Below are 18,512 nucleotides of genomic sequence, written 5' to 3'. Positions count from 1 at the left end.
TCAGCACCTTAGGTGGAGGGAGCATCAGCACCTGGGGTGGAGGGAGCATCAGCACCTGGGGTGGAGGGAGCATCAACACCTGGGGTGGAGGGAGCATCAGCACATGGGGTGAAGGGAGCATCAGCACCTGGGGTGGAGGGAGCATCAGCACCTGGGGAAGAGGGAGCATCAGCACCTGGGGTGGAGGGAGTATCAGAACCAGGGGTGGAGGGAGCATCAGCACCAGGGGTGGAGGGAGCATCAGCACCCAGGTTGAAGGGAGCATCAGCACCCGGGGTGGAGGGAGCATCAGCACCTTAGGTGGCGCGAGCATCAGCACCTTAGGTGGAGGGAGCATCAGCACCTGAAGTAGAAGGAGCATCAGCACCTGGGGTGGAGGGAGCATCAGAACATTAGGTGGAGGGACCATCAGCACCAGTGATGGAGGGAGTATCAGCCTCTGGGGTGGAGGAAGCATCAGCATATTCAGAGGGTGGCCATCTTTACCTGGAGGTGAGGGCTCATCCACTCCTTGGCTGGAGGGCACAGTAGCAGCTGTGGTGGAGAGCATATCAGCTTCATCAGTGTCGGGCGTACCCAGAACCAGGGTGATGAGCGATTGAGGGCCAGGGTTGGAAGTCATCATACCACCTAGAGTAGAAAGGGCAACAACATGTCTGAAGCAGGGAACATCAGCATATCGTCAGCCCTGAGGGTGGAGGGCACATCAATGCCAGGGTCTGCGGGTCATCTGCACCTTTTAGAGCTGACATCAAGACCTGGGATGGAGGGAACATTAGCACCTGGACTGGAGCGTACATGATTACCAGTGATGGAGGGTGAACCAGTGGACGGGTTGGAGCACTGGGCGTGGAGGTCACATCAGTGCATGAGTGTGACTGTGGGCTGGACTGTGACTTGTCTGAGATCACACAGTGTGTCATTAACTCTCTCTCTCCTCTCTCTGCAGTGCTGGGGTCTGTGGTGGGACAGTGACTTGTCTGAGGTCACACAGTGTGTCATTAACCCTCTCTCCTCTCTCTGCAGCGCTGGGGTCTCTGGGTGGGACTGTGACTTGTCTGAGATCACACAGTGTGTCATTAACTCTCTCCTCTCTGCAGTGCTGGGGTCTCAGGGTGGGACAGTGACTTGTCTGAGGTCACACAGTGTGTCATTAACTCTCTCTCCTCTCTCTGCAGTGCTGGGGTCTCATGGTGCGACAGTGACTTGTCTGAGGTCACACAGTGTATCATTAACTCTCTCTCCTCTCTCTGCAGTGCTGGGGTCTCTGGGTGGGATAGTGACTTGTCTGAGGTCACACAGTGTGTCATTAACTCTCTCTCCTCTCTCCGCAGTGCTGGGGTCTCTGGGTGGGACAGTGACTTGTCTGAGGTCACACAGTGTGTCATTAACTCTCTCCTCTCTCTGCAGTGCTGGGGTCTCTGGGAGGGGCAGTGACTTGTCTGAGATCACACAGTGTGTCATTAACTCTCTCTCCTCTCTCTGCAGTGCTGGGGTCTCTGGGTGGGACAGTGACTTGTCTGATGTCACACAGTGTGTCATTAACTCTCTCTCCTCTCTCCGCAGTGCTGGGGTCTCTGGGTGGGACAGTGGCTTGTCTGAGGTCACACAGTGTGTCATTAACTCTCTCTCGCTGCAGTGCTGGGGTCTCTGGGTGGGACAGTGACTTGTCTGAGGTCACACAGTGTGTCATTAACTCTCTCCTCTCTGCAGTGCTGGGGTCTCCGGGAGAGACAGTGACTTGTCTGAGGTCACACAGTGTGTCATTAACTCTCTCCTCTCTCTGCAGTGCTGGGGTCTCTGGGTGGGACAGTGACTTGTCTGAGGTCACACAGTGTGTCATTAACTCTCTCCTCTCTCTGCAGTGCTGGGGTCTCTGGGTGGGACAGTGACTTGTCTGATGTCACACAGTGTGTCATTAACTCTCTCTCCTCTCTCCGCAGTGCTGGGGTCTCTGGGTGGGACAGTGGCTTGTCTGAGGTCACACAGTGTGTCATTAACTCTCTCTCGCTGCAGTGCTGGGGTCTCTGGGTGGGACAGTGACTTGTCTGAGGTCACACAGTGTGTCATTAACTCTCTCCTCTCTGCAGTGCTGGGGTCTCCGGGAGAGACAGTGACTTGTCTGAGCTCACACAGTGTGTCATTAACTCTCTCCTCTCTCTGCAGTGCTGGGGTCTCTGGGTGGGACAGTGACTTGTCTGAGGTCACACAGTGTGTCATTAACTCTCTCTCCTCTCTCTGCAGTGCTGGGGTCTCTGGGTGGGACAGTGACTTGTCTGAGGTCACACAGAGTGTCATTCACTCTCTCTCCTCTCTCTGCAATGCTGGGGTCTCTGGGTGGGACAGTGACATGTCTGAGGTCACACAGTGTGTCATTAACTCTCTCCTCTCTCTGCAGTGATGTGGTTTCTGGGTGGAACAGTGACTTGTCTGAGGTCACACTGTGTGTCATTAACTCTCTCTCCTCTCTCTGCAGTGCTGAGGTCTCTGGGTGGGACAGTGACTTGTCTGAGGTCACACAGTGTGTCATTAACTCTCTCTCTCTCTCTCTCTCTGCAGTGCTGGGGTCTCTGGGTGGGACAGTGACTTGTCTGAGGTCACACAGTGTGTCATTAACTCTCTCTCTCTCTCTCTCTCTGCAGTGCTGGGGTCTCTGGGTGGGACAGTGACTTGTCTGAGGTCACACAGTGTGTCATTAACTCTCTCTCCTCTCTCTGCAGTGCTGGGGTCTCTGGGTGGGACAGTGACTTGTCTGAGGTCACACCGTGTGTCATTAACTCTCTCTCCTCTCTCTGCAGTGCTGGGGTCTCTGGGTGGGACAGTGACTTGTCTGAGGTCACACAGTGTGTCATTCACTCTCTCTCCTCTCTCTGCAATGCTGGAGTCTCTGTGTGGGACAGTGACTTGTCTGAGGTCACACAGTGTGTCATTAACTCTCTCCTCTCTCTGCAGTGCAGGGGTCTCTGGGTGAGACAGTGACTTGTCTGAGGTCACACAGTGTGTCATTAACTCTCTCCTCTCTTCAGTGCTGGGATCTCTGGGTGGGACAGTGACTTGTCTGAGGTCACACAGTGTGTCATTAACTCTCTCCTCTCTCTGCAGCGTGGGGTCTCTGGTGGGACAGTGACTTGTCTGAGGTCACACAGTGTGTCATTAACTCTCTTCTCTCTCTGCAGTGCTGGGGTCTCTGGGTGGGACAGTGACTTGTCTGAGGTCACAGAGTGCGTCATCAACTCTCTCTCCTGGAATACAGGATGATCTTGGGGAAAGCGCCCCTCGTTTTTGTCACTTGGATTATGGCAACAGCTTAAATAGATTATTAATAATAAATAATCTAATATTATTAAACCCTTTTGAACATTTAACTGATCAGTTAGAACGTAACTTTTTAAATCATTTTTCTTCCTCAACTCTTGACTATGTGTTGGTCTCTGACCCTATGAAAGACCTTTTTTTCACTTTAAGATTGTGTTTTACTCATTCAGTGACCACGCTGAAATAACCTTTTCTATGCAATCTGCAAAGAAAGTTGATTTTTTTAAATTGTACACAGAGAGATTTTTGACCAACTTAGTGTCCAACTGTTTTGGAGAGATAATGCTTTGTCTAGATCCAGTTTTACACGATAGCAGGATTTCGGATTTTGAGTTAATTTTAAATGATATTAAAAAGAATTTACCCGTGCTATCCGCAATGGCCGGCGCAAAAAATTTAGTTGGTTTGATGCTGACTGTGATAAAACATTAAAAAGTTTACATAAAGCATTGAAGTCTAAGCCCCGAAATACAATATTAGTTAAAGACTTGTGGCAATCTTATAAGAAAGCAAGAACCACCAGGCTTAAGATCTTAAAGGAAGAATGGTGGGAAAATCTGCAGAAGGCTGCAATATTGAAATGCTCGCAAGCATTTTGGTCTTTTATCAACGCTCCGTTTCTAAAAGATGAGGAGGCTAGTGGAGAAGCGTGGCTCAGTGGTTAGAGGCGGCAGACCCGAAAGCTGAGATCGACCGTGGACCAGGGTTCGATTCCCCGCCTCGGCGGGTCTCGGGCTCAAAATTCCACGGACTCGACAATTCTCGCTCCGGTGCCTACTCGAATCACGGGGTCACACTCTGCAACTCTGGGCAATAGCTTGCTTAATCTCCACGACGGCCCCTCGCAGCGGGATGCCTGGCTTTCACCTTGTGGACACCCTGCCGGGGTTTCTCACAGGGGAATACCAGGACGGGTTCCCTAAGCAAGCGCCAGGATGCCCTTTGGGTGACAGGTTTGCGCTATATAAGTACACCTACATTTACATTTACATTTACATGACCACAGATAACAACGTTGACCAGGAAGATTTGGTAACACATTTTGAAGGTCTTTTCGGAGCGGGAGAAAAGATAACTTTACAACTCATCTCCCAAAATGTTGAAAGAGCTGAGGTTGCTGCTAACTTTACTCTTGCAGAAACCAAATATGCTTTAACACAATGTAAACGAGCAAAGGCACCGGGACGGATGGAGTCCCTATTGACTTGTTCTTAGATAACCAAGATCTTTGGGCTCCACTTTTAACGAATGTTGTAAATAAAATTGCCCAAACAGCTGCACCACCATCGTGGAAGACAATGTAATTGTCCCAATATATAACAAGCATTGGCATAGCCAATAGGTCTCTCCTTCTCCTTTGGGACCTTATAAGTGTTTAGCCATGCAACACTTGATGTTGTTGCATCAAGGATATCGTGCTGGATAACTAAACGCTTATAAGGTCCCAAAGGCAAGACCTATTGGATATGCCAATGCTTGTTTCTCTTCTGCTCTCTCACACATCGCTTTCACTGTGATGTCCTCTCTCCCTTCTGGCTCACCCACCTGCCTGTCTCCATGTCTAGAATACTGAGTGGGCTGAGACTGATGCTGTCTCAGAGTATTAAATGGAACAGAGTATGTACCAGTGCCTGAGAACGTTCAATGTGGCGGAGTACGTAAGAGTTCCTTGAAGTATTCAATGGGCCGACTATGTAATGGTGCCTAGTATGTACTGGTGCAGGAGAATATTTAAAGGGGCAGAGTGTGTACCAGTGCCTAGGAGTATTCACGGAGGAGAAATATGAACCCGATGCCCCTAGGTACTCAATGGGTAGGAGTATGTGCCAAGACTCGGAGTATTTAGTAGGTTGAAACCTGCCTGAGTTTATCAATGGGGAGAACTACCCAGCAATGTCAGAGAGTATTCAATGGGCAGAAGTATGTAACAGTGGCCGAGAGTATTCAATGGAGAGCAGCATGCACCGGTGCCTTCGAGTAGTTAATGTGTTAGAGTATGCACCTCAGAGTATGCAATAGGGCAGATTATGCAACAGTGTCAGAGTACTCAAAGGACTGCAATATGAATGCATGGAGCAGAGTATGTTACAGCACCTGTGAGTACTCAATAACAAGAAGTATTACCCATTCCTGAAAAATGTAGTGGAGTATGCATCAGTGCCTGGCATATTCAATAGGCACACTGGTACCCCTTGGTGTTCAAGGGGGTAAGTATGTGGCAGTATTTGGGAGTACTAAAAGGGCTGGAGTGTGTACCTGTGGGCGAGAGTATTTAACGGGGTTTAGTCTGTAGCAGTCTTGGGGTTGTGGCTGGGGGGGTATACTCGTCCAAGACAACTGAAAAGACACAAAAACTGATGTTTATGGGCTTCATGGAGGTCTGGGGGCAGCTGCTCATTTTACCCTGTAAGTGGGGGCACGGACGGGGCAATGAGAGCACCAGTCGTGAGTCCATGAGGGAGGGACACCTGCCCTCGCGGAGGTGGGGAGAATATGCATGTCCGAACCTTGGAGATACACACCGCATTGGGTGACGGCAGCGGGGTGACTGTCTGCAGGGAACGGGCCAGCCATTGCCGAAAAACAGCCTCAAAAGCAGCCCCACCAGGGTATTTACCTTGGCAACTCTTGCCTAACTTGTGATGCAAATTAAGTAATTTGTTCTGAATTGAGAAGACTGAGGAAGCCACCAGGTGTTTACTGCAAATTGTATTTACTGTTTGTGGCGCACAAAATCGTGGCAGCTTCTGGCCGCTCGATAGCGGGAGGGATGGGGCGGGCTAAGAGAAGCCACATGGTGACAAACGAGATATAGTGTATACGTTTACTCCTCACACTCGTGGGTCAGTGGGCACTCTGAGCTCCTTGAAGTACTGTAAACATGCTGAAATAAACAAACGCCGCATGGCCGTGAAAGCGAAAGTGATCGCGATTGCGCTGAAAGCGAAAGTGATCGCGATAACGCGCTCTGTGCTCAGCACGCGAGGGATGCACTTGCAGCAGCGTTGATTGCAGAGGCGGAGCGAGGCCCGCGCTTTGCGCGTAACCGAAAGCTGGTGGCCGGATACCGGCTTTGGAAGCATTTCCAAAAGCCACTGACTAAATGTCTCGCAGAGCAGCGCATGCGCTGACTCAGCGAGACCTAAAAAGGAAAATAGGTCGATTTGGAAAAACTACAGTCCTATCTCTCTGATAGATTCTACTGCAAAGCTAATGGGCCGACGGATTTTAAATAGACTAGAGGATTGGGCCTTGGAAAAAAATATTATTATCCCATGCCAGTTTGGTTTTACAAAAGGGAAAGGCACCGTGGATCAGTGTCTGAACCTATGTCTAATTATAGCAAAATACACAGCTGCAAAAAAGGTCGTCTCCATCTAGCCTTCATGGATCTGTCCGCAGCCTTTAACTGTGCGGCACAGCCTAGACTGCGGCAGATCATGGAGGCAACGGGGAGCGACTTGAATATTATCAATATCATCCGTGACCTGTACTCAGGTGCCTCAGCTTGTGTTCGCTATGGAAGGGGTGGTGAATGCACTAGATCTTTTAAACTTGCAGGAGGTGTGAGGCAGGGCTGTGTTCTGGCCCCTTTTTATTTGCACTCTATACCAACGGTGTGGAATCTGCATGGTTAGATTCCACCCCGAATGTCCCTTATATCAATTCAGCCCAGGTCCCAATTCTATTATATGCGGACGATGCTGTGCTTCTAGCTCTTACTAATAATGCACTGCGCCGCCTAGTCCTGGAATATACAACATTTATGAATAACCTTGATATGAAAGTTAATTTTTCAACGTCTTTTATTCTATTAGCAGGTACTAAGCAGCTAAATCTTCCGCAAATTATTACTGAAGTGGGAAAATTGGGAGCTGTTGACTGTTTTAACTACTTAGGGATAATGTTTGACCCTCAAGCTAATTGGCAAAATATGATTACTAATAGAGGGTCACAGATGGAAAATAATATTGGGGCATTAACCAAATTTATTTAAAAAACTGGCTGAAAACCTATAGATGTAATAAAAACAGTGTATCAAGCTAAGACCATCTCTGCTGTCACCTATGGAGCAGCTGTCTGGGGAATGAGATATTTCTCAAAACTACAGATTCTTGAAGATAACTTCTTAAAAGGGGTCCTTTCTTTACCAAAGTCATGTGCAAACTATAAGTGCCACATGGAATTGGGAGCACCCTATATTATAGATAAAATTGCAGTGGCCCCTATTCTCATGTGGCACTAATTATGGCGAAAGGAGACCCTTGCCTTAACCAGAGAGATTATGAAGGATGTTTTGAAACTAGATGGGGTAGGTAATATTACTTGGTTAACTTATGTTGAAACCACATTGAAGGCAGTTGGGCTACATCGTCTTTTTTGGATCCAACTAATTGCTGTTCCATCTCTAAAAATGATCTAAAAGCGCGATTACTTCCTAGCAGGCAGATAAGAAGGGAAATTAAAAACATCAATTTGTCGACAGTAAAACATACTTGGCTTCTCCGAGTATAACGCAAATGGACAAAAATACAATATACCTTTCCTTCGTCACTAATTTACAGCACAGGTACATTCTGGTGAGATTTCTATTAAACTATATTCCGCTAATGTTAGGCTTCCCCGTAATGTTTATGTTGTCTCTGACCTTCCATTTTGTCCCTGTGATCAGCTGTTGGACTTGGCCCTCTCTGCAGGGTCATCCCTGAACTTTTTTGCCTTCCTCCTATATTCTCTCTGACCTGTTTTTGTTGGTTTAATGACTCTGGGCACTTTACGACTGCTGATCAGTGCTAAAGTGCATATGCTCCCCCTATTAATGTAATGAGTTTCCTTTTAAATAATTTTACTGTACTGTAATGCTTTTTAAGATATGTGTATATATCGAAATAAAGCTTCTACTACTACCTATTAAAAATGTACACATTGATAGGATTCCATGATTGGCTTATTTGGTTTACTGTCAGACCCCAGTAAAGTGCACCAGGAGTCCCAGGGCTTGTAAATCCAAACGCTGCTAGTGGGCCTGCAGCGCTGGTTGCGCCACCCACAGAAGCGGCCCTGTAAAATGTGTCTAAGGTCTGCCATTGCAGAACCTGCGTGCAGTCTGGTACTGTCATGCTAGTTGGGCAAGTGCACCCACTTGCCTGTCCCTAAACCGTTCCTTAACTTCATATTAGTCACCCCTATGGTAGGCCCAAGGGCAGGGTGCATTGTAAGCCTAAGGTAGGACAAGCCCTGATGTGTGTGGCTTGTCCTAATAGTGTTTAATAATAATATATAATATATAATAATAACTGTTCTCATAGGCCAGAATGGGCTGCTGGAATTGTTACACTCTATAATCCCAACAGACTCAGAGAACATGGTGGAGAGTCAAGTTTCGTATGCCTGAACTCAGATAATAAAATACACCTTTTCGTAAAATGTATAATATAATATCCTGTGTTTGCAAATACTACTTTTAGAAAGTTAGTATTTGCTTGCATAACCATTTCAGCCCGCCTCTGCTAGGATATGTATCCGTTGTCTGGTTTCTGTGAGTGACAGGGCTGGGGAATTCCAGGAGACAGGCTGGGGCTGCCAGGTGGTGAATAGAGAGATTACACCAGGATGGGAGGGAGGAGTGCCCCTTGACTCTGAATAGGGCTGTGTGTTGCCACCTCAATGCTGGCTCCACCCCCTGGGGAGCGTCTGATGTCTCTGCCCTGCTCACTGAAAGAAGAAGCCAGAGTCACCAAAACAAAGTACTCAGGAACTGGACTGGATTAGGCAAAGGCCCCCCTGGCCTGAAAGAACAAAGGATTTGATTTTGGGTATAAGAGTAGGAGCCCTGCGCCTAAGAAATCAGATCCTGTTTGACCACGAAGAACCTCAGCCCGACTAGAAGGACCTGGAGAAGCTGAAGGGGGAAGACTGTCCCTGACCTGGGGGACTGGCCTGCAGTGGGTGCCTTGCGGAGAAAGGAGAGGAATAGACTGAGAAAGACTTTGCAGAACTTGTGCTTTAAACAATCTCCAAAGGCTTGGAACTGAGCTTGTCCCCTGAACAGAGTCCCAGGATCATTGGACTCTCCCCTGCCTTCTCTGACGAGTTGCTGGATTTCTGCCTGATCTCCTGTGCCTCTGGGGCCAGAAGGGAGGGGTGCAACGTTCCAGTTGGGTAGCAGTGTTTCTGCCCGAGGTCTGTCACCAGAGGAGTTGGCAGACAGGAGGGAGACCAGGATACATGAAATGGAGATGGCCAAACTCAATGTACAACTGGAACCAGAAGCTAGGAAATTAGCCCTAGAAGAAAAGAAAAGGCAGTTTGAGCATGACTTGAAAATGAGGAAGCTTGATTTGGAGCTCGAGAGGCTTGAGGCCATGAGTGTTTCAGCCCAGCAACAAGAAATGTGTGTCACTCAGAGATTGAGCTTTGCTGAGTTGGAGGTGGAGTCCAGCTCAGAATGTGGCAGCAACATTCAGTTATCTAGTGCTGGGAGAGTAGTACACATACCCAGAGATGAGGCACCTGACTTGGAGGGGGTTAACATACACCAGGAGGATCAAGGACATGAGGTAGCTCCAGTAGTGCGCAGTGTCCTTGAGGGGAATAGGGTAGCTGGCGTAAGGGTTCATGGTCCTAGTAGTGGGAGGGTCAGTCTACTGACTCTAGATGAGAGGTACAGGGAGAGGGTATCCCCCAAAGTTGAAATCCTGGACTGTGAATATGGAGACCGCCCAGAAGAGTGTGGGTTGTATGGCAGAGACAATCAGATAGTGTCTTGCCAATCTCAAGCGAGTGGTGTGAGTACGTGTGCGAGGCACTGGATGGTGAGGTGAAGGATAGTTTGGTTAACCCTTGTAGGGGGCTGTGTGATCCAATTCTGGGAGAGCATATTTTAAGTCCCTGTTTTCCAGAGCTATGCCAACACCTGTTTGAGAGAGGGTTCTCTGACCCCGGGGAGCTCACATTGGAGGCTGACCTTTTGGTGGATTCCAGAGGGTCTGAAGAAGCATTGGGGAGTGATTCCAACAAGAGTGGCTCAGGTAACTTCCAGTCCTGTGGGATGGAAGAGGTTCAGTGTAGCCAGGCTAGGTCTCAGTGTAGTGGGAGGGTTGTAGGGGCTCACGTACTGTCTCAGAGGAGGAGAAGTGAGTGTGAGGTCTGTCCCAAGGTACCCAAAACCCAGCCTCAGGGCCTGGATGGTTTCTTAAGGGAACATCAGGTCAGGGACCTAGGCTGTACTTGTAGGCCATTTGAGGAGGATCTCCCAATATCTAGAGAACGTGGAGACTCTGTAAACAGAGCTCCAGTAGTTCTGGTGTCTGGCAGTACCGCTCCCGTTGGGAGGATGCATAGGTCCAGGTGGAGGGGTGAGAGGGGGAAAGAGTCCCCAGTGGAAGAACCAGTGGGTCAAAGGTCAGCCAGAAGGGCTGTGTCCCTAGGGAATGACCATGGTGACACCGCTTCTGTCCTTCGCGCACTGTCAGATAGACAGAGGACGGGAGATCTGTGCCAGGCAGACTGTCACACAACACAGGAGTTATGTGTTACCCTCAGGGGAGGCATGCGTGCTCCCAAGGAAGTCCTGGTGCACCAGGCAAGTGTTCAACTGCAGGGTTGGGTCCCTGAGTTGGAAAGCCAGGTGCAGGGGTTACCTGATCCAGAGGGAGAGACCACTGTGTTAGACCTGGCACCTTGGCGTGAGTCTCCCTTCCACTTTTCTCTGATGTGCCTCGTGTGTTTTGATGGTGTTAGCTGCTCAGGGCACTGTGCCACTGTCAATCAGGGCCACAGTGCAAGTGCTCCCTATGAAAAGTGTATACATTGATTGGTGTCCATGATTGACTTATTTAGTTTACTGTCAGTCCCCAGTAAAGTGCACGAGGAGTGCCAGGGCTTGTAAATACAAATGCTGCTGGTGGGCTTGCAGCACTGGTTGTGCCACCCACAGAAGCGGCTAGTAAAATGTGTCTAGGGTCTGCCATTGCAGAACCTGCGTGCAGTCTGGTACTGTCATGATGACTGCGCAAGTGTACCTACTTGCCAGTCCCTAAATCTTCCCTTAACTTCATATTAGTCACCCCTATGGTAGGCCCAAGGGCAGGGTGCATTGTAAGCATAAGGTAAGACAAGCCCTGATGTGTGTGGCATGTCCTAATAGTGAATTACAGCCAATTTCGTTTTTCACTATTGTAAGGCTACCTACTGTCCATTGGCCAGAATGGGCTGCTGGAATTATTACACACTATAATCTTAGCAGGCTCAGGGAACATGGTAGAAAGTCAATTTAGTATGCCTGAACTCAGAATAATAAAATATTTATTTTAGTAAAGTTTATTTTAATATCCTGTGTTTGCAAATGCTACTTTTAGAAAGTTAGCATTTGCTTGCCTAACCATGTCAGCCCGCCTCTGCTCTCATGTGTATCTGCTGCCTGGGTTCTGTGAGTGACAGGGCTAGGGATGACAGGTGGTGAATGGAGGGATTACACCAGGATGGGTGGGGGAGTGCCCCTTGACTCTGAATAGGGCTGTGCTCTGCCACCACAATGCTGGCTCTGCCCCCTCGGGAGCGACTGATGACTCTGCCCTGCACCTGGTCCAGGAAGAGGGAAGACTGTCAACAGAGTGCTCCTGGCTGTACTTGTCATCAAAATGATGGCTCCACCTTCTGCAGAGCGTCTGATGTCCCTGCCCTGCACACTGAAAGGAGAAACCAGAGTCTGCAAAACAAAGTGCTCAGAGACTGACTAGATTAGGCAAAGGCCCCCCTGGCCTGCAAGAATAAAAGAAATGGCATATAAAAGTAGAAGCCCTGCTCCTAAGGAATCAGATCCTGTTATTGCCAAGAAGAAACTCTGCCTGAAGAGAAGGACCTGGGAAAGCTGCATGGAGGACTACTGTCTCTAATCCTGAGAGACTGGCCTGTGGTGGGTGCCTTGCTGCAAGAAGGAGAGAGGAAGAAAAGACTAAGAGACTTTTATAATTCAACTTGTGCATCCTGACAATCTCCAAGGGCTTGCTTGTGAACTTGCCGCCTGAACTGCGCCACAGGAACATTGGGCGCTAACCCCCCTTCAGGAAGTGCTGCTGTTGTGTGGTCAGACCCTACAGCGCTAATCCAGGGAAGCGGAGTGTGTGAGGAATCCTCCCCGCACATTCTAGGAAGCAGTGCACCCCCGTCCCCTGAGTAACGCGACCTCTGCTTGGCCGCGTCGCAGGAACAAAGTAAAGCCCAGCCGCACTGGGCCGAGCATCGTGATCTGTGAGCACCCCCGAGCCTACGTTCTGCAAAGTGAAGAGGACCCGTCCGGTCCGAGCACCGCAAGCTTCTGGCCCCCGAGCCGCAGCCCGTAAAGTAAAGACGGACCCCCGCCCTGCCTCTGTTCTCCCGCCGTGATCGCATTGAGGAGAGCGCCCCGCTGCTGTGAAGTGCACAGATACGGAGCATCCAGCGAGAGAGTACGTCCCATTTCCTACAACCCGTACTCCCGCCTGCACCACCTGCAGCCGCTCCCCCTCCTGGGTAGAAGCGCACGCTGCGGATACGTCTGCCTCCCACAACGCACCGTTAACCTAGGAGCACCGCACCTGCACCAGCCTCGAGTGGTAGCTCACATCGCCCTCAGGAAGACATCGCGACGTGGGAGGATTGACCCCCGCATCCGTCCGTCTCGAATTCCCCACAAAGAAAAAGGTACTGTGTGCGTGTTAAGTGCGCCGTGCGCTGGAAACGGAGTCCATGAGGCCCGCACCCATTTGTGACCGATGTTGCCTCAATCCTGTCTCACGGCCGCAGTACGAGCCGCACAGTTACCCGACGCTCCGTACGCCTCGTTCCCTCATCAGCGCTGTACGTGTGATATGCGAGACGAGTGAGGGTTAGCGTGGCCCTTCTGCTTTTGCCTATACGAGACGTACCGAAGCGCTACACAGTGCACCAGCATTGACGAACAGAGTCAGAACGCTGAATACTTTGCCTAGATTATTGTGGGGCCAAGATTAAGCGTTAAAGGATCGTTTTAGACCCAGTGACACTATTTTAAAGACTGAACATTGGATATTAAGAACTGTGGCATTTCTACAAGTAACTGGAATCGTATTAAGTCGATAAAGCATGTATTTAAGCCTGCTTGAAAGTTTCTATATAAAAGAGTATATTTTTACAAAACAATCAGGCTATCAGCCTTCATCAGCCTGGATAGCTTGACTCCGGTGGTGTGGAGAGCCTGGGACTCACGTCTGAGCATACCCCGCACACTCGGGGTGAAAATTGCAATTGCAAAACTGTCCATCAAGTGTGTTTTTTGCAATTTTCACCCCAAGTGTGCTGGGTATGCTCAGACGTGAGTCCCAGGCTCTCCACACCACTGGAGTCAAGCTATCCAGGCTGATGAAGGCTGACAGCCAGAAACCGGTCCTTGGATGCTTGATTCCAGTCTGGGAAAGACATGGCTTGGTAGTTCGGACTGGACTGTTACCATGAGGCACAGGGTCAGAGCTGATTTGCATATAGCAAGTGTCTAACCCAGGGTGCTGTAGAGTGCAAAAAAACGATGGATTTAGGCCCAGATCTCTGTACTGGGGTGAATGTATGACATTGTTCTACATTCTGTACATCAACTGTGTTTTTTGCAATTTTCCCCCCAAGTGTGCTGGGTATGCTCAGACGTGAGTCCCAGGCTCTCCACACCACTGGAGTCAAGCTATCCAGGCTGATGAAGGCTGATAGCCAGAAACCGGTCCTTGGATGCTTGATTCCGGTCTGGGAAAGACATGGCTTGGTAGTTCGGACTGGACTGTTCCCATGAGGCACAGGGTCAGAGATGATTTGCATATAGCCAGTGTCTAACCCAGGGTGGTGTGGAGTGCAAAAAAACGATGGATTCAGGCCCAGATCTCTGTACTGGGGTGAATGTATGACATTGTTCTACATTCTGTCCAACAACTGTGTTTTTTGCAATTTTCACCCGAGTGTGCTGGGTATGCTCAGACGTGAGTCCCAGGCTCTCCACACCACTGGAGTCAAGCTATCCAGGCTGATGAAGGCTGATAGCCAGAAACCGGTCCTTGGATGCTTGATTCCGGTCTGGGAAAGACATGGCTTGGTAGTTCGGACTGGACTGTTCCCATGAGGCACAGGGTCAGAGCTGATTTGCATATAGCCAGTGTCTAACCCAGGGTGGTGTGGAGTGCAAAAAAACGATGGATTTAGGCCCAGATCCTTGTAATGGGGTGAATGTAAGACATTGTTCTACATTCTGTCCATCAACTGTGTTTTTTGCACTGAAAGAAGAAGCCAGAGTCACCAAAACAAAGTACTCAGGAACTGGACTGGATTAGGCAAAGGCCCCCCTGGCCTGAAAGAACAAAGGATTTGATTTTGGGTATAAGAGTAGGAGCCCTGCGCCTAAGAAATCAGATCCTGTTTGACCATGAAGAACCTCTGCCCGACTAGAAGGACCTGGAGAAGCTGAAGGGGGAAGACTGTCCCTGACCTGGGGGGCTGGCCTGCAGTGGGTGCCTTGCTGAAGAAAGGAGAGGAATAGGCTGAGAAAGACTTGGCAGAACTTGTGCTTTAAACAATCTCCAAGGGCTTGGAACTGAGCTTGTCCTCTGAACAGAGTCCCAGGATCATTGGACTCTCCCCTGCCTTCCCTGATGAGTTGCTGGATTTCTGCCTGATCTCCTGTGCCGCTGGGGCCACGATGTGAAGTGCGCCTCGCTTCCCCCGCTGTGCAGCCTGTGCCTGGCGCCCCGCCACGAGTGATGCCGCTCATACCTGAGCCGTGTCCTCCATGTCCCGCTGGGCCGCCCGCACCCTGCCTCCCTCTCCTCCCTGAGCCGCACTGCTCTCTTCGCCGCCCCAGCCGCTGGGAATTGGACTGGAGTACTGTGCGAGGCAAGGAAAGGCCCGTACGCCTGGAGCGTACCCGCCGCCTCTCTCCTCGCTCCGGAATCCCGAGATCCCATCGCACCCAGGCACCGGCGGCCTGTATGGGACCGGCCCGTACGTCCCATACAGGCCGCCTCGTGCAACATTGCTCGCATCCCACCAGCAACCCTAACGGAAGGTATGGCGCCTACGCTGTACAAAGCAGCACTGCCTCCCCAACGCCTTGTCCACTTTGGTGCAGGACTTCAACACCAACGAGCCGTGACTCGCACCTCACAAAGTGGACTTTGCCGCGCGGACGCCAAGGGCTTCACCGCACCGCCCGTGCCGGATTCCACCAACAGAAAGGTACTGTGTTCGATTTGCCCTTGCAGCTGGAACACGGGCCGTACAGAAGCGTCTGCTTCACGCCCGTGACTCTGCAGCTCAATTTCCCATCGCAGGGCCAAACACATTGCTGTGAATCGCACAGACTGTTTTAAAATGTGCACCGTCCCCAGAAATCTTACCTAGAAAGAAATGTGGCCTATTTTTAAGCGTGATTGGTTCTTGTACTAAGTCTTCTTGAATGCATATAAAATATCTATTTTTACATAAAAACCTAGACTGGTGTCCATTTGTGGTGTTGTCATTTAGTTACTGTGTGTGCACACAAATGCTTAACCTCTGATGCCCTGAGATAAGCCTTGTCTGCTTGCGCCACACTACCTAAAGGGTGCGCAGGGGTTATTTTAGAGGGTGATCCCCTTATCCTGACTAGAGGAGAGGGTCCCTGCTTGTCACAAGTAATTACCTGTGCCAACCAGAGACCCCCAAATCTAACATCAGTGATCAGTACAGAATGATTTACACTTTTTGTTTTTCTGTAAATTTTATTCTGATGAAAGGAAATGATTTATTATTCCCATTATGCGTAAAATGAACTTCAAACAGTGTTGTGTTGCCATTTATTACCTGCAACTATTACCTGACCCTTTCATCTGTTTCTCTTTGGCGCCCTTTCTGTTATCTGCCTTAAAAAAGAGACGTTCAATCTGCTAAAATTATATTCCTAATAATGAATCAATTTTATTGTATTGTGTAAATAACTATGAATTTAGATTTTAATGTAATAATTTTTATATTTTTTATACTTTATTGTAATGCTGTGAAATGCTGTGAAATGTTTTTAACTGTTTTTTATGCCTACATTGTGTTGGCAAAATAAAGTTGTTCTGACTGAACTCTCTCTCCTCTCTCTGCAGTGCTGGGGTCTCTGGGTGGGACAGTGACTTGTCTGAGGTCACACAGTGTGTCATTAACTCTCTCTCCTCTCTCTGCAGCGCTGGGGTCTCTGGTGGGGCAGTGACTTGTCTGAGGTCACACAGTGTGTCATTAACTCTCTCTCCTCTCTCTGTAGTGCTGGGGTCTCTGGTGGGACAGTGACTTGTCTGAGGTCACACAGTGTGTCATTAACTCTCTCTCCTCTCTCTGCAGTGCTGGGGTCTCTGGTGGGACAGTGACTTGTCTGAGGTCACACAGTGTGTCATTAACTCTCTCTCCTCTCTCTGCAGCGCTGGGGTCTCTGGTGGGGCAGTGACTTGTCTGAGGTCACACAGTGTGTCATTAACTCTCTCTCCTCTCTCTGCAGTGCTGGGGTCTCTGGTGGGACAGTGACTTGTCTGAGGTCACACAGTGTGTCATTAACTCTCTCTCCTCTCTCTGCAGCGCTGGTGACTCTGGATCCAGACACGGCTAATGAAGATGTGATTCTGTCAGAGGACGGGAGACGCGTGACACGGACAGACCCTCGCCGGACACTTCATACCTCTGTGCGGGGGCGGGAGGGGTTCACCTCCGGGAGGCATTACTGGGAGGTGCAGGTGCTGCAGGAGTGGGAGGCAGTGGGGGTCGCGGGAGAGGCTCTGAGAGGGGGGGCAGATACCGTAGAGCTCCCTGAATGTAGGGGCTGGGGTGTGCCTGGGACGGATGGTGCTCGGCGCTGGAGTCTCGTCTTCTCCCCCTCCCGTGTATACCCCCGTCTGCCCCCCCTGAAGCTGGGGTTGTACCTGGACTATGAGGGGGGGCGGGTTTCTTTGTACAATGCAGACACCTTGAAGCATCTCTGCACGTTCAAACACACCTTCACTGGGGGGCTGCACCCCTACTTCATCCTCGGGGCTCAGACAGAGCTGCGCCTGGTATAACAGAGCCAGGGCCGGACTGGGAACCGAAACCGGCCCTGGCAAAGTGCTCGGCCGGCCCCCCCTCCCCCCGAGGGCGGGTTGGGGGGTGCGACCACGCTCTTTGCTAGGGCCGGTTTTTGGCCGATTTTGTTACAGTGCCGTTTTTGCAGCTATGCTGCAAAAAACGACCCTGTAACAAAACCGGCCCCCTGGGGCCCAAAACCGGCCCCCACCCTCGCGGCCGACCGGGGGATTGTCCGGTGCCTGCAACGGCCAGTCCGGGCCTGAACAGAGCCCCCCTCAGACCCCCCCCGCCTCAGTGACAGGACAGAGACAGACAGACAGGAGCCCTCTTTGATTTCCTGCTTCTCCTGGTATTAACCCCCCTTAACTGGGGGCTGCCCCCCTATTTCTTCTTTACTGCCCCGGACAGACCGCCCTTGGGGGTCCACACCTACTTTTCCCTGTGGGGTGTAGTGCTGCCCTGTTATTCCTCAATACCCTGCGGACATACGAGGGAGGGGGGAGTGGAAGACGTCCCCCAGGGAGGGAGAGCAGATGATGTCCCTGGGGAGGGAGGGGGAGAGATGGCCCTGTGGGAGGGGGGAGAGAGATGTCCTCGAGGAGGGAGGGGGAGCAGGAGGTGTTCTGTGGGAGGGGGGGCGATAGATGGCCCCCAGGGAGGGGGTAGTGGGAGATGTGTCTGGGGAGGTGGGAGAGGGAGATGACCCCGAGGGAGGGAGAGCAGATGATGTCCCCGGGGAGGGAGGGGGTAGGTAAGTCTCCATAGGAGGCGGTAGCGGGAGATGCCCCTGAGGAGGGAGGGGAAGCAGTTGATGTCTCCCAGGAAGTGAGGAGCCGGAGATGTCCGAGAGAGATGGGAGAGCAGAAGATGTCCTCAAGCGAAGGGTGTGCGGGAGATGCCCCTGAGGGAGGGAGGGAGGGAGGGAGGAGTGGGAGATGCTGCTGAAAGAGGGCGGAATGGGAGATGCCCCTGAGGGAGGGAAGGGGAGCGAGAGATGTCCCAAAGGGAGGGGGGAGTAGGAGAAGTCCTGAGAGTGGGGGAGTTGTCCTGGGGATGAAGGGGTGAAGGTGAGATGTCCCGGAGGCAGGGGGAGCTGTAGAAGTTCCAGAGGGAGGGGGAAGTGG

At 50.6% G+C, this 18,512-nt stretch overlaps 1 protein-coding gene across 1 annotated transcript in view; it reads left to right on the top strand.

Annotated features, from left to right (window-relative positions):
- The window catches only part of LOC144769994 (E3 ubiquitin-protein ligase TRIM39-like), a 91,752-nt gene extending 74,368 nt beyond the window's left edge, over positions 1-17,384 (top strand). Inside the window, exon 5 of the mRNA XM_078654190.1 lies at positions 16,906-17,384. Within this exon, the coding sequence (XP_078510316.1) occupies positions 16,906-17,384 (479 nt within the window). The remainder of the gene's footprint in view (positions 1-16,905) is intronic.
- The last annotated feature ends 1,128 nt before the right edge of the window (positions 17,385-18,512 follow it).

This window comes from Lissotriton helveticus, chromosome 7, assembly GCF_964261635.1.
Source record: "Lissotriton helveticus chromosome 7, aLisHel1.1, whole genome shotgun sequence".
Classification (NCBI taxonomy): domain Eukaryota; kingdom Metazoa; phylum Chordata; class Amphibia; order Caudata; family Salamandridae; genus Lissotriton; species Lissotriton helveticus.
The sequence above is the reverse complement of the archived record's forward strand: the minus strand, read 5'-3'. Positions and strand labels throughout refer to the sequence as shown.